The sequence below is a fragment of the Lissotriton vulgaris genome, chromosome 8 (assembly GCF_964263255.1).
Source record: "Lissotriton vulgaris chromosome 8, aLisVul1.2, whole genome shotgun sequence".
Taxonomy (NCBI): domain Eukaryota; kingdom Metazoa; phylum Chordata; class Amphibia; order Caudata; family Salamandridae; genus Lissotriton; species Lissotriton vulgaris.
Genome location: NC_141696.1, coordinates 118,664,099 through 118,691,620, shown reverse-complemented (window position 1 = coordinate 118,691,620; position 27,522 = coordinate 118,664,099). Strand labels below are relative to the sequence as shown.

Sequence of the window (27,522 nt, the reverse complement as noted above, 5' to 3'; positions counted from 1 at the left end):
GGTTGCCTCACCTTCCAGGCCAGAATGGGCACCGCCCCTGACTTTATATGCTCCGCCATCAAGCCCTATATACCAGGTAGAGAACTTCGCTCCGCTCACATGGCACTCCTGACCACCCCACGCTTTAAAAAGAAGAAGGCTGGTGGAACAAAATTTGCTGTCCTCGCCCCATCTTTTTGGAACTCCCTTCCTGTAGGACTCCGCACTTCATCTTCCTACACAGAGTTCCGGAAACACCTTAAAACCTTACTCTTCTCCCGAGCTTTTTCTGCCTAATCCCCCTTGCCACTGACGTTGGTCGCAATCTGTAAAGCGCCATGAAACTGCTTGTTAAAAGCGCGCTAAATAAATATTTTTACCTTCAAATTTGTCTGCACCTGACATGGCGCGTGTTAAATGTTGATGATCTATTGCTCCACCAAGGATTTCTGCCCCTCTCTCTTCTTTGATGCTAATTCAAGAATGCATAGGATAGCAGAAGTGAAATCACATATCCTTTGATCCCCAATAAATCGATGGTGTAGCCCCTCAACACCCTTCAATTCAGCAGCAGCTGCTCCATTAGAGCCCCCTGCCAACACCAGCAAATACAGAGATAATAAAATGGGTTTTAAACCCATTTTACTATTGTTTTATTTTAATCCCCTGGACCCGCCCCCAGGACTCCGACGAGTCTTGAGGGCGGGTCCAGGCTTGACACTGCTGTTGGTGGAGTGGTAGTGCACTCCCTTCACTGTACATGAGGGTTTGGCCGTCCGTCTCAGGCCCGCCAAACCCTCCTTCTCAGTGAAGCTCTCTCGAGCACTAGCTGCGTTGCTGGGGTTGGAGAGAGCAGGCACAGGCTCCCAGTCTACCTGGGGGCACAAATTGCCGGCACTCAGGCCAATCCTGCTGCTGCTTCCATGCAGCATCAGGATTGGCCACAGTGCAGTCTGGGAGCCTGTGCCCAGATGCAGGAAGAGCGTGATGCGGCGGGAGATGGCGGTGGCATTAACCTAAGTTTTTTATTTATTTATTTATATTTGACGCCCGAACCATCCCCCCTCTCCACCTCCCTCCTCCGGTCCAGCCCGCTCCTGCCGCTTTGTCAGGGGGCGGGCCGCTACTGCTTCAATTTAAAGCTCAGTGGCAAGGGGAAGTACAAGGAGCAGAAATTACTGAGGCTAAGCAAGATTTTTATATCCATGCTGCCTTCATGACTTATTTGACCAGAGGAGCAAGGGAACGGGTTCCAAGAGGAAGTCAGGGTTAGCAGCTGTAGCCCCCAAGCTTGAGAACACATCAAACCTGAGTTGACAACATGGCAGTTCCATTTTAGCTCACGGTGGCTGTGCTCTACTACAGCCGATTGTGCCACTGCCATTCCCCATGCAGCTGAAGAATGTCCAGGTTGTTGTTGATCTTTCAATAGCTTTCAACACCATCGGTGAGAAGATTCTCCTTGATCAGCAGGAGGTTTACATGAATACTGGATTATCCGTCCCTTGAATCTGCTCCTTCTTACAAGATTTACATAGATTGACGCTGGCTCTTATTTCAATCATCACCTAAAAACTCTCTTACAATATACCCCATGGATCAGCAAATTACTCCCAGTTTCTTAATGTATGTATAGATCTGATGCGTAACTTTATATTTTTGCCAATGAGACACAATTCTTCTGTATGTGAACAGTTGTCTAATCGGTCTAGTCGAGAAATGGCTCACTTTTTTGAATGAGCTTTGCATAAGGTCAAAATGTGCTAAAATTGATCCTGTAAAATCCGATGTTGGTCATCCTCCTTCTAGCCGAATAATACTGTTTAACACATGATTCCATCAAACTACAACCCAAGCTCTTGGACAGCTCTCTATGATGCTCAGATTTTACTTCAAGAACATATGAACTACCCACCACGTTTTCAGGACTCTTGTTGAATGGATGGTGTGGGGGGTAACCATTTCCCCAAAACCTTGCATTTCCCTTTTCTCCGATGAGACATCTGATTTGGGTGAAGGTATGACACTTCTACCACATTCATCTACCACATTCACCAAGTGCAAAGTTTCCAGACTTTGTCTGAGTTTCTGAGTGAGGTAGAACCCTTTCCACACCCTAACTTGTATTACAAGTGAGACAGGTGAATAAGGAATGGGAATTCCTGTCTGAAACTGCTAGGATGCAGTAGAGGTTCCTTAGACTTGGAACTTAAAATGTTCTACCAAAATATGTACATAAATATTTCATATTATAATGATTTTTTCAAGGCAATTTCTATATGTTGTTATATTTGCATCTTCTTATTCTCTGCATTATCACCATACTTCTTAGTTGGCAAGATTTTTTGTGTAATTGTTTTATGTTTCAGATTACATTTATTTTGTTGGAGGAATGGATAAACCACATATGGTGACATTAATTATGTCAGGTCTAGATTAAGCTAAGTGAGTTTTTAGTAGCAATCTGCTATAATTCGCCATTGAATACTACTACACATCAAGCGTGCTACATAGAACACTTTACACTGTATGATATGTGTGCATTCTATTTCTGTTGAGCTAGGTTCACGGAACACATGTAGATTCACATACTTTCATACATAAAGAAACAGGAGATCAAATAACATTAACATGCAAGCTCTGTTGAAGGCATTGTATGTCATGCAGCTAGGAAACAGTGCTATGTGCCCATGTTATTACGTATTCGCCACTGGAGTGGACTATAGCTTTTTTTGTAATATCCCCTCATAAATCCCTAGTGGTCTATTTTGGGGGCCAATTCTCTATATATAAACAATGCCTCATCTCCAACACCATCCATTTTTGGGGTATTCCAGAAGTAGATGCTTCTCAAGAGAATTTTGTTGCACGCTACAATACTCACACTTTTTGGGATATGCTACACATCAGTAAAAGATGTTACAAAATGTAAAGCATGTGAAACTATGTGCCACACTTTATTTGAAACCATTTCTTACTTAAGTCACATCTGTACCCCTAAAGCTCAGTTACACCTCACATAGTCCGTAGTCCTGAAAGACATCAATGCACCAAGCTCCAAACAGAAGGCACATGATGACCAGACAAAATGAGAGGCGATGTCCAAAGGGCACTGCTCAGACAGCTATTAGTGAAGAAAGCAGATCACACTTCATTCTTCTCAAGGAAAGGGCTTTGACAGACCCATGGTTCTCACTGCTGACCAAGGGCAGCTGGGATAGGGGGGGCATGTGCTTCTGAAATTTACAGCAGGCTTAACTGGTTGGCGGTGGGTGGAGTTGTGGAGCGGCTAGGATCTCCATTGCCCTAGCACCACTCCTGCTACACTGCATTTGAACACAATATAGCCACGCTGGGAAACTTTTGGGGCCATTAGGCACAGGCACATCATCTGTTTTAAGTAGTAGAACATTGTTTAACAACCGGTACTAGAGGCAATGCGTGATTTCTATAACGTACGGTACGCACGTTGTTCTACCCATTGACAACAATTTATGGCGGCCGGCATGAGAGTAAACACCGTGATGCTATTTTATAGCAATTTTTATGTACCACTTCTAATCTCGACCAAAACCGGAATAATAGGCTATCTGACGCTGGAAAAACAAATTTGGGTTTCTTCTTTCTCAGATGCAGAAGTGAGATACCGTCACACTGGGAAACATTAGGTGTTCCTCAACTATCGCTTTGGGCTCTTTTATAGAACAGGTCCTAGAGATAGGTTTTCACCTGTCCTTAAAAACTATAGCACGCCAAGTAACTTACAACTATGTCTATTCAATAGGTTGTTTTTGACATAAGGATGCACTAAAATGAATATAATTAATTTGTATTATGACATGTTTTCTACTTTTCAGAAATTCAAGAACCCCCTGTTTTTAGATTTTGGTGTATGTGTTTGTATTTTGTCTATTCTGTTTCTGGCCTTGAAGAAGGTGAATCAAATAACAATAATCACCGAAACGTACGTAGGCCGTACGCATCAAAGACCCCCACATTGAAAAATGTTCTGACATATGTAAAGAGAAAGAAGCAACAATTTGTTAAAAAAATGAAAAAGTGAATAGTTTTAGGACTTCTCTCTCGAAGTAAACTCATAGGGGTCTCTTAAGAATAATCCACTGTTTGTCTTATGTTTCTTGTTAATTATGTCTATTCTGTTCTTTTAGACTGGGTAGTGAGTGTAGTCGTATGCCTGATGGAATGAATGAAATGAGGATAAGATGTATTGCTTGGGGTTCTTTCTCTTATGTCTAATTAAGTTTTGCTTAGATTGATCAAACAGAACATGTCACTCTATTTTTGTATGTAAAGAAAATGTTATGTATTTATTATGAGCAAAATAGAATGAATGAAAAAATGAGAAAAAATAATAAAAATAATAATTTTGAATAAATTCAATGTCTTCTTCATATATATAGCATCCTTTTTGAAAGTTTTTGTGAAGATTATCACTGTAAAAATATATAGGTCTGTCAGAGGTACTCTTTCGCTGTTGCTTTTTCCTCTCCCCCCTCTGGACCTCACATTATATTGGGAGAACTCTTCTCTTTAACCCCTAGAGCTCAGTTACACCTCACATAGTCTGTAGTCCAAGTGCAAAGTTTCCAGACTTTGTCTGAGTTTCTGAGTGAGGTAGAACCCTTTCCACACCCGAACTTGTATTACAAGTGACACAGGTGTATAAGGAACAGGAATTCCTGTCTGAAACTGCTAGGATGCAGTAGAGGTTCCTTAGACTTGGAACTTAAAATGTTGTACCACACTGGGAAACTTTTGGGGCCATTAGGCACAGGCACATCATCTGTTTTAAGTAGTAGAACATTGTTTATTAAGCTTAAAAAGCTTAAAAAACCTATAAACATTTATAATTTACAACAACAAGAACATAAGACTGTACAATTCGTTTGTTTTCATGGAAGAGTAATCACTAAAATGTTCACATATCCAATGCTCGTATATATTCCAAAATTCAATTTATTATCAACTAAAAAAACGAAATTCGATAAAAACAAATATATCAAAGTTAGAAAATAATTTTCCTTCAGAATAATGTGCCTCATCAATACAATTTTTCGATGTGGCCAACCACAAAGTACAAACAATTCACAAACCCAAGAGAACAATGGGAACCAAGCTGCAACCTGTGGATGTTTATATATGCTGCTTGTACCTCTAAGAAGAACACTCTATCATAGAGCATAAACTTTCCAGGAATGAGGACAAAAATTAGTTTTATGAACAGGTGTTGCCTTTGGGAGTTAATATATGTAACTTGTGGCTTGTTTTGCGGGCACTCACGTAAGTGTAACGCCTTTCGAATTCCCAGCAGCCACCATAGCAAAAGATTGAGTAGTATAATATTATATGCCTGCAAACCATAGCTCCTTTAATATTGCTGTACTGCACTGAGTACGTTTGATACCCTCAAGAATGTGTTTATGTTTTTTGCATTTCTGTATTAATCCATATTTCTTTTTAGCAAATGTTTTGTCTGTGAGAATCCACATTTATTGTGCATTTTGAGAAAAAATTAAGCCGGCTTAATTTTTTCTCAAAATGCACAATAAATGTGGATGCTAACAGACAAAACATTTGCTAAAAATAAATATGGATTAATACAGAAATGCAAAAAAATAAACACATTAAAGCCGGGTGCCCTAATCAGGATAGCTCTTCAAAAGGTAACCCCTACTTATCTCTTAAATGATCAAAACAGGGAAGAACAAGACCATGCCATATGTAATTTAAATGGAAGATACTAGACTTTCACCATTTATTCTTGCATCGGTGTATTACGTCAAATAAGGGGATTATAGTTTTATTTCAGCGTAGCTGTTTGTTTTAAAGTAAACTTTAATTTGCATCTCAACCTGCATTTTGCAGTAGTCAGCTAGCCGTGGGCAGATGATTCTGTAGAATATATAGGTGCTGCCTAGTTTTCATGGCAAGAATGCTGATTGAAAAAAGGTTTGACCATTAAAGATTGCAATCTCTATGCACGAATACCTTCTGGTGGATGTTAAAAATAAAGGAAATGTTTTTGTTGCCTAATTTTCCCCAATTCCCATTTTTTCTAAATTCATTTTTGCTACATACCTTGATACATTTCTCTTATTCTTAGCATTACGTTTCTGACTTATTCTGCTTACTAAAGTATTGTCTAGTGAACTAAATTTGCCTTGGCTCTGTAAGCTCTGTGCCTCTTTAATGTATTTTTATTTGGCTGTGCTTCTGGCTGTGCTGTTACACACTGTGCGTACACCTATTCTCAGAGGACTGGCTTACTGCTCAGAGCTGTCTCCTAAAGAACAGTCAAAGGCCCTTCAGGGAAGCCTGCTTAACTCTGTGGAATGCACTTTGGGACATAGCGCAGTGGGTCAATTTGTCATAGGATCAGACCCCCTTGCAAGTTATCTACACATCAGTATGTGCACTTCATAGGCTTTTCCTCGATGGCGCCAGATAACCATGCTCATTAGCTTTTCTATTTACAATGATTTATACACCTCTTTTGAAATGCCAAACCTAGGTATTGCCTCATTATGTTGAGTCACTTTGTCGCGAGCGCTGGGTTGGTTAAAGAATTTTTGACCTGTTCTTGCAGGGCGTCAAACTGCAATCTTTGGATACTCTCTGCACAGGTGCTTTTCTCCAGCCTTAGTATCTCTTCCCTTTCAATCTTCTGGTGCTAAATGTCTCAAAGGTCAAGTGTATTAGGCTTTACAGTTGATATTCTTTATTCAATTTATAATTCATTCTCATCCTTTGGGTTGAGACATTTGGAGGAAGCCACTTTGATAGCCTGAGGCTGAGGTTAGGACTGATGTTGTTCTGGGATTCACCCAGGGGATCTGCTGCCTCAAGCTCCTCATCCTCATTGAGAGTGCTCCAATTCTCTGAGGTCCCGCCATAGTCTACCAGCTTCCTCCTCTGCTCCTAGGATCCTCGCACGCTTCTTCAGTGAGTTTGGAGCAATTAGGGAGAGTCATCTCTTAGTACATCTCAGTCTAGTAAAGAGGCCAGCCCTGGCTCCACTACTGTCAGAAAAATGGCAATATTTAGTTTGAACTTTAATATAGGACAGAAGTTGAACCATACGGTTCAATGCAGCTAATGGGTAGTACGAGGACCAGCGATTCACATGCTTTCATGGTGAGCTAACAGGCAGGTTCTGAAGTCCTGGATAGGTCTTCTATAGCACTACTACTACAGAGAAAGAGATACATCCGTTTTCAGAACTGAAACATCAGATCCATTATGCCACATGGTTGACGGTTGAACCCGCCCGTCACCCAGTGGTGTCCTCGTTATATATAGCCACTACTGGCCTTGCCTCTCACACAGAACCGGATCAGGCCGGGTTGGAAGTATCACCGGCCCCTCAAAAACTATGTCCATGATCAAACTTCAGCCCTGAAGAGTCACGGGCACATTGCCCGCTTGACGAAACACGTGTCGGCTGTTTTTTTTCTTTGATGTTCTCCTTCTGGAGAAGAAAGTTCAAACATATTTCTTCTTAAAAGAAACCGTCTATTGGTGTCTACCTTGTCTCCATTTCTGCTGTTACATTGTGTTTCTTGAAAAAGACACTCACTTACATATATCTTAACTTGTGCACAGGACTTCTTGTTAGGTCTTCTATAGCACACAAACATCGCCAAGAAGCTTAAGTCAACAGAGTTCTGATACTAGCATGACTGGGTACCGGGACAGGCAAACCTTGGAAGAGCGGCTGTGAATGTATGAGAAGTCCAATGGAAGGACGCTACTACAAATGGGACCCCACAGCATGGAATCTGGAAAACAAAAGGATTAACTTGGAGTGGGAGAGGTGTGTTGCCCAGAGGAGGATTCTCGCTAGTATTTGCGCTTCTTGATATTCAACATAAGTTATATTTTGTTATGTTATGTTACATTGTTTGCTGTACTGTGCTATGTTAAGATGGCCCTTATAAAGGGAACCCATTATCCTATACAAATAGGAGGAAGATAAGTGAAGCAGATAAGCAGCAGTGGTGTTTTAGGGGCATCAAATGAGACCAGCTGGAGAAGAGCCGAGTCATATGCTGCTTGCTTATGATTTGACTCTTGAATGTTAAATGTACTTGTTGGCTCATAAAACTATTAGTCAGCAAGCTTCAGAGTGTAGCTACCTATACATGCTTAAATGGGATGCAATGGAACAGGAGTGAACATTGTTCAAATTTCTTTCTTAGAAATGTGGGCCCCTAATTGTAGAAGACTCTGTGTATTATACACAAAGTTTTAGGAAGAATTAATTTGTGAACTGAGAGCCAGTGCAATGAACACAAGAGAATTTAGACTTTTCCTTATCACCTATGTGGGCAGCCTCTTTATCCACTAGAGCCTGTAATGGCAGCTCTGAGGACATCTACTCTTGAGCATCAGTGCAGAATGCCTCAGAGATAGGTACAGGTTATGTCTGATCCACTGGTCCCAGATACACCTACCGCCACATTCGAGGCACTGGACTAACTTGATCCTGAATCTGTAACAACTGTCCCGGAATGCCCACCCTAGCAAAGTTTCAGGAAGGTTCAGGACAGTGTCAGGTAGACCTTTGTAAAGGTCTGCTCCCTAAAAGATCTCTGAAATGGAAGTAACAACATGTAAAAAGTTAAGACCCTCAGCTGTTTGAACTGTTCTGGGAGAATGATTTTCTGTATAGTGACCAGAGGGGCTCTGAACATGTGGATTCTAAAAGGCTATTGATGTCCTGCTATTATGGAAAGGTCATGTCTGGGTAGCCGGGTGAGATTCATCCTGATGTCATCAGGACTCATGGCAGTCTAACCCGCCTTCTTTCTGGCCCCTGACAAGTGGAAGGATAAAAGAACTTTGCCATTTGTGCCCGACACCCCAAGTCAATGAAATGTCTGGGGGATTGACAACGGATCCCCAGATACACCTGTACTGTCCGCTCTCTCGGCCCTAAAAAGGCCTCAGTGAACCGTGTTATCCTGGTGGTTCTGAATAAAGAAACCAGGCACACCAAGGCTCTGCCTCTCTGGAAAGCGAAGTACTATTTTTACTTAAAAGAGGAACAAATGTCATGCTAACTTTCATGGAAGCCATGTGGGATGAGTTAAGAATGACATCAAAGTTATAAAAGTTGTTTGCTGCTTTGATGCCTTTCCAATGTGCTCTTGGAGAAATTCAGCAAGGCCATGAAAAGCATGATAGGTCAGCAGGGAGACGGTACAAGGAGGAAGGGAGCTATTAACCTGCTTTACTTTTGCTTGCTAACGGGTAGAAGCCACACAGAAGCTTAGTCCTTTTTGAGCTTCTGTGTGGAAACGCTACGAGAGCTCACCTCAGTCTCGTGAAGATATAGTGGCACGTCAATCTAAGCAAGCCTTCAGATCACAGATGGCCAAGGAAATGAAGAAAAGTACCCAATTGGTTAAAAATTGGTATGCCACACTGGCACATTACAAACATGGATGACAGGGTTGGACTATTCCGCTCTTTAGTTCAGGACCATACAGGACAAGAGATCCAGACATTTCATGGTTCTAAAAAAGACCAATGGAGTGAACTACCTCACGAAGTAAAGACGCTTAGCACGCCTACAGGTTCTCCCATGTCAGTGGATTTAAACTCCAATAAAACGGTGCTGATATGCCATGGCTTCTTCGATGCACACCCCGTCCTTACCAGAAGACCTGTGCAATGGTTGCAACGAATGACACAATGAAGTAGACTTCAACAACAACAAGATTGCCTAGACCACACTTTCTTTTTAAGCTTTTGTGATTCTTGCTTAATGGCCAAACTCTACTTTTTTGGGAGTTTGCACCAGTATTTAATTTATACCTTTTAATTCCAACTTTTTTTATTTTCATTAAATCCTTCATGTGTGAAAAGGAAAAAATAATCCACTCTTCTGTACAATATATATACAAATACTTATACAAAATTATTTACAACAAATAATTTGAGGTCCACATATTCACTAAGACATACTTAACATACTACATAAAAGTACACAATTTTATACAAAACAAACAAGTACTTATGACCTTAATAAATTGCAAATGAGTGACACATATAGTGTCATTAATGTTTCGTTGCTCCTTTGGACTATAAGGATTTGGTCTTAACATTCGGATACTGATTCACTCATTTGCAATTTATTAAGGTCATAAGTATTTGTTTTTTTGTATAAAATTGTGTATTCTGATGTAGTAAGTTAAGTATATCTTAGTGAATAGGTGGACCTCAATTGGTTTGTTGTAAATAATTTTGTATGTGTTTGTATATATATATATATATATATATATATTGTACAGGAGAGTGGATTATTTTTTCCATTTCACACATGAAGGATTTAATGAAAATAAAAAATAGTTGAAATTAAAAAGTTATAAATAAAATGCTGGTGCAAACCCGAAAAAAAGCAGAGTTTGTCCATTAAGCAAGAATCATAAAAGCTTAAAAAGAAAGTGTGGTTTAGGCAATCTTGTTGTTGTTGATTGCTATATGGCCCTGCCTAAATCCACATCCCTTAAGGCCTAACTCCTCAATTTTTCAAACACAATGCAGAAGACTGGCATATATTTTATATTCAAGGTCTTGTATTAGAAACAAACTCAAAATACTTCATCTGAGGCCTTGACAAGATAGTGTGCAGTAATGTGGCAGAGATTAAAGTGTAAGAAACAAATTCAGTGCCACTCATTTTTTTTTTTGCCATAAACTGCACACTATGCACTTTAACTTAGGCAATAGTGCTTATTGATAGAGTGTCTTGTGTTTGTTTGCTGAATTATTAATTCACCTACAAACGTAGGTATTGGCTCTGAGTGGTTTGTTAGTCTTGGGCAATTGCTAGGACATTACTGCTCAGCTATATACAAATTTAAAAAAAACTCGAGTCCAGCTAAGACTACCTGATCTGGCCATCGACTACCAGAAGGAAGAAACAAGAGGGTGGGCTCTTAGGCACATACTGGGCAACATTCGGAAAGACCTTGGAGCCACCTATGAAGGTTTAAGTGAGTGAAGAAGGAACTACAAACTGCCCTTTTCAGAAAACAACGTGTGGTTACTCATTTAAAAAAGACTACATAACACCTGCTCTGATGAATGCACTGGGCCCTTACTGCAATCCTTTTGCCCCCACACAAGAGCCATCTTGGGCCTACCAGCAGCTTTACCACCGACACTAACACACTTCATGAGGAAAACACCACACAGTCCAACAAAGCCAAGACCTACAATAAATGTCATTATAGATCTGTCCGGCTAAGGCAATATAATTGACTGCTAAGTAAATAAATGAATAGGTATGAGAAAGTCCAGAAGTATTTCTTCCCTATCTGTCACACGACAAACCCTATGTGCATAGCATATGGCCTACTGTTGGGTGAAGACTTCATCCTGACTAAGGGTGGGTTGTGGCGTTGGGTGCTTATCTTGACTGATTTCCGTCACATTCCTGGATGTCTGAAGATGTCGTCGGAGGACACACAATCAGACAGAGAAGGACACACAGCACGCGCCGCTCAAGCATCATACTTTGCGCATGACATGGACGCGCTCTCCCAACTCCGCTGACTTGAGTTAATCCGGTGATGGATTCCCACAGCAACCCCCGGCTTGACTGCACAGATTTCCTCCCCGCACTTATGTAAAATGCACAATACAAAAGCATTTCCTTCCCTCCACCGGCATCCTGCAGCAGCTCCCAGACCTGCCCCCACACACCTTCAGCTGAGGACAATGCATGCAGCCCGGCCGGACGCCTCGCGCATACTCACAGGGATATGTTCTCCATAGGGCCTGCCGCGCGGCCCGCTCGCGCCCACCAGGTCCTCGCGGCTGCCGCCCAGCGCGCGCAGCTTCAGATAGTCCACGCGCCGCCTCCCTAAGTGGGCGACGTCGGTCCCGGCAGAGTACACTTGGCAGAGCGCATTCGCATCCTTCCAAACTTGTCCGCTCCCCAGGCGTTTGCAAGACACCATCCAGGCGCCAGACGTGTCAGGAGCCCGCGTCTCCCTTGGTCCACCCCCCGGCTGCGTGTCTGTGCACAGAGACCCCGGCTGCCCATCAATAGGAGGAGCAGAGAGGCGTCCCGCGGCGTCCGGCCGGCACCCTGGCAGCGTGGACACTCAGCATCCCCTGCAGGGATTGCGCCTCGACGCCTCTGCCGCCCGCCTGATTGGTCCGCGCCTCTCCGCGCCTCCGTCTGCTGTGCTGGGCAGGCACCGGACCTGCATGACAAATGACTGCAGCCCCGGCGCGGAGATGGGTCCGGGCGAGATGGCTGCACTGCACGGAGCTGCGTGCAGCAGGAAGCATAGACGAGGCTGGGAAATAGAGAGAGGAAGGGGGAGGGGCGGCGAGCTGCAGCCGCAGAATTAATTATCATCAGCCCTGCTGTGATGGAAGGTGTGCGCTTAGCTGCATGGATGGGGGGATAGATGTCCAGACCGGGCAGGTAGATAGGTGGGTAGATAGAGAGACAGGTAGGTGAGCAGGACTGGCAAGGGCAGATGGCACAAATAGAAAGGACACTGAGCACACGGATGGATGGATAGACGGACGGACAGACTGACAGGCAGCTGGAAAGATAGACCGACAGATAGACGGTTAGACATGTAGGTGGGACTGGCAAGGACAGATGCCACAAAATAAATGGATGGATGGATGGATGGATGGATGGATGGATGGATGGATGGATGGATGGATGGATGGATGGATGGATGGATGGATGGATGGATGGATGGATGGATGGATGGATGGATGGATGGATGGATGGATGGATGGATGGATGGATGGACATTTAGGTAGGACTGGCAAGAATAGAGGCCATAAAATAAAAAGGACGTATTGTTAGACAGACAGACAGACAGACAGACAGACAGACAGATAGATAGATAGATAGATAGATAGATAGATAGATAGATAGATAGATAGATAGATAGCTATGCTGAAAAATGAATAACTAACACAATGTGCAAAGAGAAATACGTTGATATTATATTTGCATGTAAAGCACATGGCCATCTAATGAAGGCATCTTGGTACTGCAGAAAATGGAAGACAGGGGAGATGGCCATAGATTGCTAGATGCAGGGTTGTAAGTGGGATGAAAAAACTGGGGGGTCTCCTAAAGAGGTATTTCCAATGTAATTAAGGGTGTGGCTTAAAAACAAGTATGCTAAAAATCTTTGCATAGCATAGTGTGCTACCCGACTGGTATTGTGCTGCTTCTGTCATATAATTCAACAAGTAACATTACACCTACAACAAGCCAGAACTATTGGCTTTGCCAAAGGTTTTTATTTGCATAAGCTAAATATGCAACAACTGTGGCATCGTTGTATAGAACTATGAAAATGCGAGACTGTGAAAAAACTGTAACAAGTCTCTTTGAAATTACATCACAGGCAGCAGGCAGAGTTAAGATGCATTTTTTTTCACCCCAAGGGCAAAAAATGGAGAGCCCGAGAGGGACCCGTCTCAACACCTTCTTTTTAGAATTGCTGGTGCTGAGTCCCAGCAGGACCCGGCCCGCTTAAAGCCCTGGCCAGGTGTATACACAGATTGTCAGGGATGAGGTTGCCATTTTCTAGGCACGGAGTGGCAGGCAGAGAGTTCCAGGCAGTGCTTCATTTGAGGCAGTGGTTGTTGGTGGGGGCTGTAGAAAAACAAAGAAAATGGAAGGATAGAGGACGGAAAAACCATCTTAAAGAGCGAAAGCCGGAACCTGCAAGAGTGAGGTAAAGGGGCAGGGAGTGTCGGTGGTGGATTAAAGAGACATGAGGTGTAATAAAGACTATGCAACCTTGGTATTGGGCACACCAATATTTAATTGCAACCAATCACAGGCTTCTGAGTAGAGCTCAGATCTCGTCATTGTGAATCTGAGACCTTGATGTGGCTGATGACATTTGTTCCTCTGGAGCAAAATTCTGATGCTCTTTACAGCCCGATATGTGAGAAACACTCAGCACAGCCAAAATATGAAACTGATTGACTATTAAGGCACCCAACTGGAATTTCTATCATCAGCTTCTTGCCACACATAGCATTTCCTATCCATTACCACTGACAAAATACGTAAGCAACATGGTACAACCCTCCAATCACCTCTATTAAAAACACTTACTACTCATTAAAGGTTGACCACTCACCTCATGAAAACCAAATCTGACCCCAGTTTGCAATGGAAATGTTTGGAAGGTCAAACCTTAGACCACTAAAGAGCTCTGTGATGACATACTAAAGACTGTGCACTAGATAAGTCATAATTGGCAATATTAATACAATGATTGCAAAGAGAGATTTAAAAATGATCCGCTGTTACACTGGAAGGACCTGTAAAGAACTTTAGCAGGAGGAAAAACTTCCAAATGTTGTCAGGTTGAGGAGCAATCCAGGGGATGCAAGACTAGAAGATACGAAAGCACTGACAGCCATAACTGTTTCAGGAAAATGGAGAGAAAATGCAGGATACGGTGGAGATGATGCTAATGAGGCGCCTTCACCACAGCATATAAACGTAACAGATGTGAGAATTCTGAGTTTAACAACTCCAGGTTCCTTATGACTGTGACTGTCAAAGATAAGTGCCAAAGAGCTGTGTCCCATAGAGGTGAGTGTCGGACAATGTTCAAAAGCCCTTGGGCAAACAGGGGCTACTGGGCCTCAATCATGGGGGTTAAGGTTATTACCCCCAGGTCCCTACGTCCTCGACACCTTCATTACAAAGTGAGATAATCCATCTCACTGACAGAAAAAAGAACAAAGGAATGCTGGACCTACCCTCCCCTTCCCGCTGGGAGTACATAAGCGTACAGGTCCCAGCATTCCCTCTGTTCTTTTTTTCTGTCATTCTGACAGGGACCTTGGACGTGACAGGAGATGTCAAGGTATTTGTAGAACGCACTGCCACCAAGCGGTTTCCTGGCGCTATTACTCATACAGCTGTGGAACCCTTCCTGGCTTTCCCTGTGAAGTGTCCACTCCTGGGCACCCCCAGGGTGAAGCCAGGCATCCTAGCGCTGTTGGGGCCGGTGTGGAGGTTAAGCATGCTATTGCCCAGAGTTGCAGCGTGGGGCCCATGATTAGAATAGGCACCGAGGCGAGAATTGTCAGGTACGAGGAAATTGAGCCCAAGACCCGCCGAGGCCGGAATTGAACCCTGGTCCCAGGCCAGAACTCTGTATCAGGGTTTGCCGCTCTAACCATTGAGCCACACTCCTCCACTGTACTTACGTTGGGGGGGGGAATAATGCTCAGTCCCTCCGGTAATTTGCCTCTCCCTCCCTGCTGGGCTTGGGGGGAGTGGCGCGGGCTGGCTGGATGTTTCCCGAGTCGCGCTGCGGTGGTAATACCACGTGGGCTCCGATTTTGCCCGATGGCCGCCCCTCCTGGTGTGCCGGGCTTACTGGGGGGCGTGGCCTCTCCGTGTCTCCGGATTGGCTGGTGGTTGTTGACGCCTTCCGGTTTGCTGGTGCCTGTCTTCCGTCTGGACGAGGATCAGGCGCTTCATTTCCCAGCGGTTTTTGCAGTTGTAAAAACCGGGTTGGTGGGGTGAGTACCGCGTAGCGGTCTTTCATGGATTCTTTGCTATACTGTGCAGAGTTGGTCTTTTTCTTCTACAGGCATTGTGTGAGATGGGGAAAAGTTCGAGGAACGGTCTTCCTCCTCCTTGTCCTCTGATGCTTCCCGGTCTCCGTCTCCTGCCCGGTCCAGGCGCCGTGGTGGGGGTATGGATGCGCGTCTTAAGCGCTTGATCAGGGAGACTTTGTCGGAGATGGGTGGTGTTGGGGCCTGCCGCAGGGGCCCGGCTCCGGTGTCTTCTGAGTCTTCTGGCGATGAGTCTGCCTGGGTTGGGGACGCTGACCTGAAGGGCAAGTATGTTGATAAGGACGCTTTGCCTGGCATTCTGAAGCATGTGAAGGAGAACATGGGATTCCCGGATGAGGCTGTTCCCAGTACCTCTAGGGGTCCTTTGTTGCAACAGTTTCAGAGTGTGGCCAAGGTTGATGTTCCTGTGCATCCCTTCATTAAGGATGTCCTGAAGAGGGAGTGGGCTGATCCAGATTGCATTTTGGTTCCTCATTTTATGGATCGGCTTTATCCTCTGCAGGAGATGGCTACTGAACTTCCTGATTCTATCCCTATTGACTCCTTTGTGGCTAGTTTGGTAGGTCGCACTTCCCTGGCTGAGGACGCCGTAGGATCCGGTGGATAAAAAGGTGGATGCTGCACTCAGGAAGGTTTATTCCGGTTCCCACCTGGCCTTGCGGGCTGGTGTCTGTGGGACATATGTTTCGCAGTCACTGCTGTCTGACATTAAGACTCTCTCTCAGTCGATGGATGATGCCACTGACTGTTCCGGTATTCTTGAGCAGATCGAGCGTCAGGTGGAACTTCTATCCGATGTCTCCTTTGATGTGGTGCGTGCGTCTGCACTGTCCGGTGGGGCTTGTGTGGAGGCGCGTTGCAGTCTTGTCCTTAAAGACTGGAAAACTGACTCTGCTCAGAAGGCTTGTGCTTTGCGTTTGCCCTTCCAGGGTACTATGCTGTTTGGGGGGGGAGTTGGAATCCAAGTTGCATAAACTGTTTAAAGAGAAGAAGCACTCTTCTTCATTTAAGGGTTCTTCTGCTGCTCCTGTCCCTTCTAAGCCTAAGTCTTTCTTTCGCCCTTCCTATCGTAGGCAGTTTGGGAGGGACCAAGGGAGGTTTGCGGCCAGGGTCGGGATCGTAAGGCTAGGTCCCCTCCTCCTGCAAAGCTGCGTTCCTGACTCTTTGGCTGTTGTTCCTGGGTTGTTGGTAGGAGGGCGGCTGCACTTCTTCCTGGATACCTGGGTTCAGTCTTGTTCCGGCGCCTGGGTGTTGGATGTCATTCGTGTGGATTATGTTGTGGAGTTCTCTGTTCCCCCTCCGGATTCCGGCGTTTGCCCGACTCCCTGGCCTGATTGCCGTTCCAAGAGGGCTCATCTTTCTCAAGGAGTGGAGGCTCTTCTTCTGAAGTGTGCCATTCAGGAGGTTCCTCCTTTGGAGGTGGGGACGGGCTTCTATTCCCTGATCTTTCTGGTACCCAAACCTACGGGGGGTTTCCGCCTGGTTTTGGACTTAAAGGTGATGAACCGGTGGGTGATACGGATGCCCTTTCATATTTAGACTTTGCAAAAGGTGATTCCTTTGATGCTTCCGGGTCACTTCATGTGTACCCTGGATCTTCAGGACGCGTATTAGCATGTCCCAGTGCATCCTCGGTCCCGTACCTTTCTGCGCTTTTGTGTTCGGGGCATCACTGTCAGTTCCAGGTCTTACCCTTCGGTCTTCGGTCTGCCCCGAGGGTCTATACGAAGGTGGTGGCTCCTTTGGTCGCCTGGCTTCATCTCCGAGGGGTGATGGTATATCCCTACCTGGACGACTGGTTGGTTCATGCTCCCTATCGGGTCCTGTTGTTGGAGGCCCGGGAGTTGGTGTGTTCTGCGATGCGTCAACACGGGTTTCTAATCAACTTGCCCAAATGCCAGTTGTCTACGTCTCAGGACCTGGTGTTCATTGGGGCTCGCTTCTGTACGGATCTCAACCGTGTGTTCCTGCCCGGTCCTCGGGTTTTGACCCTGGTGTCCCTTGCTCGGCGTTTCCGGGCGGGGAGTTCCTTTCCGGTGCGCCTCTGGTTGCGTCTTATGGGTCTGATGGCAGCGACTGTCTTTACGGTGGCCTGGGCGCATTTTCACCTGCGCCCCCTTTGGGTGTACCTCCTGTCTCACTGGAATCCGTTGTCCTGCGATTTGGATTTTCTTCTTCAGGTGTCTCCTGTGGTCCTCCCGGTTCTTCTTTGGTGGTCGGGGAGGGTCCATCTGTCTCAGGGTCTCCCTTTGCAGGCTTCTCCTTCTCTGGTGTTAACGACGGATGCCAGCTCCTTGGGGTGGGGGGCGAACTTGGGGTCTTGGTCCCTTCAGGGTCATTGGTCCCTCCTGGAGAGTCGCCGGTCTTCCAACTGGAGGGAGTTGGCAGCTGTGTCCCGTGCTGTGATGAGGTTTCGGGGTCTGTTGCTCGGCGGGAACGTTTTGGTGCGGTCCGACAATATGGTGACGGTGGCTTATCTCAATCATCAAGGGGGGGTTCGTTCGGCCTCTTTGAACGCGGTGGTCGTTCCTCTGTTCTGTTGGGCGGAGAGTCATCTGCTTCTCTGACTGCGATTCATATTCGGGGAGTGGACATCTGTGTGGCGGATGTCCTGAGTCGTTGCTTTCCGGGTGCTCTAGAGTTGTCTCTCACCCCGGTTGTATTTCAGCTTGTGTGCGGGAGGTTTGTTCTTCCCTTTCTGAACCTCTTTGCCTCCCGGCACAATGCACAGCTTCCTCGCTTCTGCTCCCGGTTTCTGCAGGAGGGTTGTTGGGGGGTGGATACCCTGTCGATTCCTTGGCCATCCCGCCTTCTCTATGCCTTTCCTCCTCTGGCTCTGATTCCCTGGTTTCTGGCCCGCCTGTGTCTGGAGGATCGGGAGGTGGTGGTGGTCCTGCCCTTTTGGCCTCGGAGGTCGTGGTTTCCGACGGTTCGTCTTTTGGCGGTGCGTGGCCCCTGGTTTCTCCCCCTGTCCCCTTTTCCCCTGAGGTCTTCCCCGTCCCTGTCTCTTCTCCGAATGCGGCTGTCGATGTGGAGGTTGAGAGGCAGAGGTGGAGGCAGCGCGGTTTCCTGGAACATTTAGCGGTGGCCCTTCAGGGTTCCCGTCGGCCGTCTACCCTCAAATCATATGATCGGCATTGGGGTATTTTCAGTCGCTGGTGTTCGGTGTTGGGCCTTTCCCCTTTGCACTGTTCTTTGCAGTTTTTGCTTCAGTTTTTGTGGGAAGGTTTTGAGAAGGGTTCGGCTGTGTCCACTTTGCGTGCCCAGTGGGCAGCTGTTCAGGCGTTTCGTTCCCCGTGGGGGAACATTTCGGATGGTGAGGACTTGGTTTCTCGTCTGCTCCGCAGCTTTTCTCTTTCTCGTCCTGTATCGTGCCCTTCTTTTCCCCTGTGGGATTTGCCCTTGGTTCTTCGTGCATTGATTGATCCTCCATTTGAGCCCTTGGCTGAGGTGGACTTGAAGTTCGTTACTCTCAAGGTTGTTTTTCTGGTGGCCATCACCTCTGCTGGTCGCCTTGGCGAGTTGGGGGCTTTGATGGCGCGTGAGCCTTTCTTGTCCTTCTCGGAGGGTGGGGTGGTCCTTCGCCTTGATTCGTCGTATGTGTCGAAGGTTGCTTCGCAGTTTCACAGATGCCAGGAGATGGTCTTGCCTGCTTTGGGCTCTGTTCTGGATTCCCCGGGTGGTCCCAGTTGGTCTTTGTTGGATGTGTGCCGAGCTTTGCGCATTTATCTTGAGCGCACGGCGGCTTTTTGCGTGACTGATTCGCTTTTTGTCTCCTGTGGGGCTGCTTCCCGTGGGAGTGGGGCTTCCTCTGTGTCGATCGGTCATTGGATGAAACAAGTCATTTCCTTGGCCTACTCTCTTTCTGGGTCCCCTCCTCCTGTGAGTGTTCAGGGTCGTTCTACGAGGGGGGTGGCGGCCTCTTGGGCGGAGGTCCGGGGTGTTCCTCTCTCTGAGATCTGTAGGGCGGCCACCTGGGCTTCTTCTAATACTTTCAGCAGGCATTACCACCTTCTCAATCTGCTGGGGGATGATGGCGGTTTTGCTTTGGGGGTGTTGGGCTGTGTTCGCTCCCGATTCTTCTGTTTTGTCAATAAATCTCTGGGTTTCTTGCTGTCCTGGTGGTTTGTTGTGTTTTTTGGATGAATGCCGGGGTCTGCTTTGGTATTTCTCACTTTGTAATGAAGGTGTTGAGGACGTAGGGACCTGGGGATAATGTCCTATTACTTACCGGTAATCTTCATTACTCCGGGTCCCGTAGTCCTCGACACCTTCCTGACTTCCCTCCCTCCCTCCCGATCTGCCGGCCTTCATCCTTGGCTTGGTATTTCCGTGGGAATGCTGGTACCTGTACGCTTATGTACTCCCAGCGGGAGGGGGAGGGTAGGTCCAGGATTCCTTCGTTCTTTTTTCTGTCAGTGAGATGGATTATCTCACTTTGTAATGAAGGTGTCGAGGACTACGGGACCCGGAGTAATGAAGATTACCGGTAAGTAATAGAACATTATCACTGATGTCCGGGGACCCATACTAATATAGCACTACAAACTGGGCTAAGTACAACTTCTTCCACACTTGAATCATAGGATAGCAAGAGTAAGCATTCAAAGGCTTCTTGGAGAGAGGTAGAGGGGTTTCATACATCCGTTTTCAGTGTTCTTGTATGTTGTTATATTTGTGAACCAATCTAATCTGTATGTCCTGCTGTTATGGATTTCTAGTGTGCTTTCAGTGGTCTGTCTGTCCGTCCATGTACCGTCTGTCTGTCTGTCTATCTATCTTTGCAACTCTGCCTGCCAGTCTACCTGTCCACCGTTCTATCTATCTACCTTTGCAACTTTATCCGTCTGTCTGTCTGTCAATCTTTGCTATCTAATTTTGGAATACTATCTATCTTTGCAACACTGTCTATCTATTAAAACCCTCTCTAGCTATATGTCTTTTCAAGCCGCTCTAGCTATCTGTCGTTGCAAGCATCTATATTTATCTGTCTTTGCAAGCTATGTGTAAGATAGCTGTACGAAATATTACAAAACAGCATTAGCAAGCAGTTGGCAGTCAAAGCCATGACACAAAGCCAAAAGACTGGCGGCCAACGCTATAACTTTTGGCTTTGCCAATGCTTGTATAAAGATGATGTTTGTAGACAGGTAAGTGGATGACATACATGAGGTAGGGATTTTCTGATCAATGGCTAATGCTGCAACAGAGCTAGTGAGAGGCACAGTGCATCTGAAGGTTTCCATGGTAGTTGAAACCCATATATGTAGAATTATTTACAACCACCCACTGGTGAGCAACAAGCTGCCAGGTGCCCCACAGGCCAGTCATTTTCCTTACATCTCTGTGCTCATGCATGTACATGCTGAGTTTGGGAAATGAGATGCTGCTCCCCCAGTCCCATATTTTGCCGTTCACAGTCTTTATTTCCTCTCTGGTCTTGCATGCACATGTTTTGCATGTGCACTAACATGTAAAGAAGCATTGAGAAAGCCAACAGATCTGGCCTTGGCAAGCCTGTGATGACGCTTTTATGTTTATTTTTTTGCGAACATGTGCAGTGGGCATTCAAAGGAATCAAAATTAAAAATGCCAGTAGTAAAAAGGTGATGTGCACATGTTAGCAATAAAATATTTAAAAAAATAACCCACAGCAAAATAAAAAACACGACATGAAAGAATAAATGAAAGCAGAGATTGGCCTACGTGCCTTGAGACTGAAATAACTACTTTTTAGGAGAATGTGGACATGTGCACAAGCAAAATTCCGTCATTCACACTGAAGAGAGTTACTGCTGATCCACTGTCTTGTGTTGTATTCTGTGATGGGTGGAAGCTAAATGTGAAATACACCTAAGAAATACTAATGGATGAAGAAAGCTGACGAAAACAGCTGAAAGACATTAAACAACCAACAGTGCCCCAAAATATTTGTTTCCTGCTTGAGGGGGAAACAGCCTTTACCTTGCATCCTTTACAATGCAGAATCTTTGCCATGCAGGTAAGTATTTGTGCCTTTACCACACAACACTTTACTATGCTGGTAACTATTTTTTTAAATAACAAACATTTTATGTTACTTTTTATGCAATTTATAAAAATGTACTAGCAGCCCGTCCTGACGTTGTCCGGGTATGAAATGTTATGTGTGTAATGTTTGTAATAGTAAATCTTAATTTATTGTAGATTTCACTGTATACAAAATTTTTGGTCTCATTTGAATGTGGCCGTAGAATAAATTGATTTTGCACATTGACGGACCTAGAGAGTGCGACATATAAATGTCCATGAGTGAAGCAGTCTTCTCGTAAATCTTCCTATAGGCTAAGGTCAGTTTGTAATGTTTTTGTAACGTCTTTGTCCGGTTGTGCATGCACTGTTAGTAACAGCGCTCTTCATATGTACCTCCTTAGCTGTTCTGTATTTGCTTGTCCTTCGTTATGTGTGCATCCCCAGCTTTAAGTTTTGCAGCTTTTGTGTGTTGTGGAGTGTGTTGGTTATATAATTCCCAAGCGGGTTGTCTTTGACGGTAATGTGTGTACGCTGACTGTGCCCGGCGTGATCCCGTGCTTGCGAGGGCTGGTTTGAGGCCCCGTCTGAGACACGGACTAAATTTTAATTGCGAAGTGGCTTTGATCGTGTGGTACGCTGCCTGCCTTCAGTGTCCGCTGGAGCCGTTGGAGCGTGAATGTCGCGGTGAGTGAATGGCGCGCTTGTGCGCCCCTTTTTTTTCTGCAGTCACTTCTGACAAATCTTACGTGCATAAAGGAGTAACGTTTTGTTTTGTTAGTGAAATTTTGGAGGCAGTATGGCAAGGTCCGTCAATGCGGCGCCCGTTGGTGTTTTGATACGGCCGTGTGAGAAGTGATCAGAACGCCAAGGCGGAGCGTGAATGTGCGCGCACATTGGTGGCGAAAGCAGCGCCCCTTTTTTTTGTTAATTTTAGTGCAGCCCCCTTTGACATTAATGTTGCGTCATCAGAACGCCAAGGTGGAGCGTGAATGTGCGCGCACATTGCTGGCTAAAGGCATGCCCCTTTTTATTTTTATTTTGGTGCAGCCCCCTCTGACAATGCTGACGCCCACCAAGGTTGCGCCACACTATATATGATTAATGGCGCCTGAATGGCAATGGCCGTGAATGCGGCGCAGCTTGGTGTTTGTAGACGGACGTGTGAGACGCGAAGGTGGAGTGTGAATGGGTGCGCTCATTGTTTCTGAAAGGCGCGCTACTGAAGTACACGGCCATTTTTTGTTTTATATGTGGCACGCCCCTCTGACAACGCTGTTGTGCCACGCCCCTCTGACAATGCTGCACGCCCACAAAGGAATAATGTAGTGTAGTTTGACACGCCCACGCCCAAGTGTACTTTGACACGCCCACACCAACGCCCACAAGGGACTACTTTACCCCTAAGGTTGTTTGACCTTTGTAATGTATATGGTGGCCAGCTGTATAGCCTATGTCCATCTGCTGCATCTCCCCTTTACAATGCTGTATTGGGTGTTGTGATTGGTGCTGTACTTCTTGAGTTTACCCGCCTCAAAGGTTTCAGCTCTCTCTTTATAATAGTAGTATAGATTTTATGGTATAGGAATGGGTAGAGATAAAGAGTGCTAAAAGTGACTTTACTGTTCAGGGGTGGGTAGAGGTAAATGGAGGTGAGGGTGACTTCAGGGTTTGGGTGGGGAGGATGACTTGAATGTTTGTGGTGGGTAAAAGTAAAGGGAGGTGAGGGTGACTTGAGGGCTCAGGGGTGGGTAGAGGTAAAGGGAATGAATAGGCCACGTTATAACGCATACGTTTAGAAGGCATGCCATTACAACGCGGTCATTACAATGACTTGCTGTAGGGGGCGCTGAATGTTGGATTAGTATAATCTACTATTCCAATTGCGCAACAGTAGGGAAGGTGTTGGATTAAAAATCCAACATCTTCTGCCCCTACAAGTCATTGTAACGACTTGCATTGTGATGACATGCTATGTAACAACTCGGTCGTTGTAAGAATCGCGTTGTAATGGAACGCGTTGTTTCACATGCGGGGTAAATGATATTTCCCAAAGGGAGGTGATGGTGATTTCAGGGATCAGGGGTGGGTATAGGTAAAGGGAGGAGAGGGTGACTTCAGGGTTCAGGGGTGGGTAGAGGTAAAGGGAGGAGAGGATGATTTCAGGACTCAGGGGTGGGTTGGGGTAAAGGAGGTGAGGGTGATTTCAGGACTCTTTGGTGGGTAGAGATAAAGGGAATTGAGGGTGACTTGAGGGTTCAGGGGTGAGTAAAGGGGGCGAGGGTGACTTGTGGGTTCAGGAGTGGGTAGAGGTAAAGGGAGGTGATGGTGACTGGGGGGTTCCGGGTGGGTAGAGGTAAAGGGAGGGATGGGTGATTTCAGGACTCAGGGGTGGATAGAGGTAAAGGGAGTAGAGGGTGACTTGAGGGTTCGAGGTAGGTAGTGGTAATGTGAGGTGAGGGAGACTTGAGAGTTCAAAGTAGGTAGAGGTAGAGGGAGGTGAGGGTGACTTGAGGGTTATGGGGTGGGTAGAGGTAAAGGGAGGTGAAGGTGACTTCAGGACTCAGGGATGGGTAGAGGTAAAGGGAGTTAAGGGTGACTTGAGAGGTTGGAGTGGTGAGGGTGACTTCAATGTTTGGAGTGGGTGGAGGTAAAGTGAGGTGAGGGTGACTTGAGGGTTCGAGGTAGATAGTGGTGAATGTAGGTGAGGGTGACTTGAGGGTTCGGGTTGTATAGAGGTAAGGAAGGTGAGCGTGGCATGAGGGTTCAGGTTGGGTAGAGGTAAAGGAAGCTGAGGGTGAATTGAAGGTTCAGAAGTGGGCAGAGGTAAATGGGTGTGAGGATGACTTGATGACTCAGGGGTGGGCAGATGTAAAGGAAGGTGAGGGTGACTTCAGGATTCGGAGGGAGGGTGGAGGTAAAGGGAGGTGAGAGTGATTTGAGGGTTCGAGGGTCCTAATTGGTAAAGGGAGTTGAGGGTGACTTGAGGACTCAGGGGTGGGTAGAGGTAAAGAGAGGTGATGGTGTGTTCAGGATTCGGTGAGGGGTAGGGTGGCTTGAGGGTTGGGTGTGTAGAGGTAAAAGGAATTGAGGGTGTTTTGAGGGCTCAACAGTGAGTGGAGGTAAATAGAGGTGAAGGTGACTTGAGACCCCAGGGGTGGGTAGAGGGAGCCGAGGGTGACTTGAGGGCTCAGGGGTGGTTAGAGGTAAAGAGAGGTGAGCGTGGCATGAGCTTTGAGGGGTGGACAGAGGTAAGAAGAGGTGAAGATGAACTGATTGGACAACATGATGTGGTACTACCTGCCATTGTACAATATACTAAAGTATTGCATGGTACGGTATGGTAAGGCCCGTCATTGTATAGTATGGTAAAATTTGTTATAATATAATATGGTATGTTATTGTCTCTTATTGTATAGTATGTATGGTATGGTATGTCATGGCCTGTTATTGTATAGTATGCTATGTACTAGACCATAACAACCCCATATGCAAAACATTAATGTAATAATGAGTAAATGCAATGGTGTGTTCTAAACAATCTAAGTCTGTTACACTGACTACAAGTACACAGACATATTTTTGCTTTGCCCTTTTTGGCCACCTGTTTCGATGTTCTGTCTTGTATGTTGAGGGTCACGGCTGTGCCCTCTTGACATCTAACTGTTCTCATAAAGCTTTGAAATTTAACTGAATGGACAAATAATATCCTTGTCCGGCTGGACAAAAGACATTTCACTTATTAGGTGTATGATTATTGTTCTTTTACATTATTTTGTCCACATATAGGGACCACTGTTTTGTATAATATGTACAAAAAGATGGCAGTGGTTTCAGAGAAAACAGCCAGCACCTCTGTTAAGTTTGCAAATATAAATCTCAATATGTCTTAATGGCATGCTCAATGCAAACACTGTGCCACCCACAGTGTTACTCAGTACACAGAGAAAAATGTGTCCATACACATTAATTATAGAAATTCGAACAACAGAGCACAGCACAACAAAAAGTTACAACTCACTATCTTTAGTCAGTAATACATTTAATTCCAGAAATGGACAACGGATGAAACAAGCAGTGTAACACAATCTTGATCATATGTGGATCAATTTTCAAAATGTTGACACGTAGATGTAGCAAATGAACAGCAAATAAACAGCAGACACGTGTTTCATCGTTATACGACTTTCTCCAGGCTCAAGGTAATGTCTGAATGCTGAAAAATCAGCGAAAACACCCTTGTCTTATCTTGTACGAAGATTCAAAGGTGTATATCCATTCCAATGTTTTTGAATGTGAGCAGGGATCAGAAGAAGCGAAGGCATCATGCACTTACCAATAAAAAGGAAAAATATAAGAATGCAAATGAATGCCAAGCAATAGTAAGAAATGAGCAGGCCAACAGACTTTTAAGAGAGCTTGTCGCAAGCGACAGCGAATGCATGGAGTCTCAGGTAACACCTAAAAATTGATTATGTAAGGAGGCTGACCAATAATCCCTATGTCTGTCTAATGTGTGCTGTAGGCTGAAGCCCATGGAGACAGCTGTAGCTGTGCCCAGCCTAACCTAAAAAGTGATTAAGGGTAAACACGAGACTGTGTGCATGCCTCTGGTGAATCTAGAATAATCCAAGTGGTGCTCAAATACTTCGTGCAATTAACTTTGCAGTATCAAATAAGGGAGGTGATGTAGTCTAACGGCTTGGTCTGCTGACTTTGGAACAAGGGGAACCAGGCACAAATCCCAGCTTCAGCTGGACACCCTGTGATTCTGGGCAAATCACTTAAACTCCATGTCCCTAAAAAGGAAATAAAATGTGTAACATAGTCTTGTTCTGGTGTAAAGTACTCTAATGCCATTGGTCCAGTTTCCTCCTATAAAAGAAATGCTAAATAAATAAATCAAATAAGCTGGAAAAAAATACACACTATTATGGCATGCCAGTGAAAGACTGATTTTAGGCCTTTAATACTTTACTTTTAATAACCTCAAGTTACCACCTGAGAAAGTATTTTCTCTGCCTAGATAAATTGGAGTACCGAGTTCACCTGTTGTCTTAAAGTGTCTGTAGCAGGACACAACACAATCTCTGAGTGATGCACTTTGAGCTTACTGTTTTAACAGGCATTTGCAATGCATTCAGTCTCGCCCAGGGCACAAGTAGGGGGTACACGCGGGTGGACGGCATCCACCCTGCCAAGAAGTTGGACCCTGATGAAAAATGTGCTGAATTTGTCCTGGTGTAATTTGCAAACACAGGACACATTTAGCAGCGCCTGCAAGTTGTTGCCTGCCTTCGGTCCGTAACAACGTGCAGGGCCTGCACGTTGTCTGCTTTCGATCCGCAACAACGAGCAGGCGTGGAGGGGGCTTTCTTAGTCAGACTCCTGCTGGGCCCATAACAAAGGCCGAATTGGAGTGGTCCTCAGGCCTCCTTTTGTTGGAGTCTCTTGGCTGGGAGCAGTCAGGAGCCTCACACCTAGAAGCAAATGCATCAGAGGGGAAACAACGGCTCACACCTTGTTAGCACTTCACACATACTTTAAAGAGGCAGCTTTTCACCTGTCCAGCCTCTGTTTAGGAGATATGCATGAGCTCTAAGAATGTCAGATGTGTTTCCCAGTATTTAGACACAATAAATAGCATTTATATAGTGCTTACTACTCCTGAGGAGGCGTTGTAATAATTTAAATATCACTATTTTTTCTAGTAAAGAACTATGGGTACAAGAAGTTTGCACTGACAAAAGTCAACATTGTTTTACGTGTAGCTAACAAAAGTGTGAATCTTATGCCTAAATCAGGAGGGTTTCCCTGTATACTCGAAATGTGCTCCAACGTACTCATGATAGACAAGTTAAACATATGTGAGGGCTTCACATTTGATGTTTCGTCTTGTGATGCCACTTC

At 45.4% G+C, this 27,522-nt stretch overlaps 1 protein-coding gene across 5 annotated transcripts in view; it reads right to left on the bottom strand.

Moving 5' to 3' along the window:
- Positions 1-27,522, bottom strand: part of LOC147693572 (beta-arrestin-1) — a 903,972-nt gene that overhangs the window by 695,356 nt on the left and 181,094 nt on the right. For 2 of the 5 annotated variants that reach the window (XM_086933801.1, XM_086933803.1), the window contains exon 1: positions 11,766-12,290. The exons of 2 other annotated variants lie outside the window; for them this stretch is intronic. In XM_086933801.1, coding sequence (XP_086789927.1) covers positions 11,766-11,782 — 17 coding nt within the window. In that variant the 5' untranslated portion in view covers positions 11,783-12,290. Of the gene's footprint in view, positions 1-11,761; positions 12,291-27,522 lie in introns of those variants that run through there. One more of the 5 variants, XM_086933804.1, reaches the window with a different exon arrangement.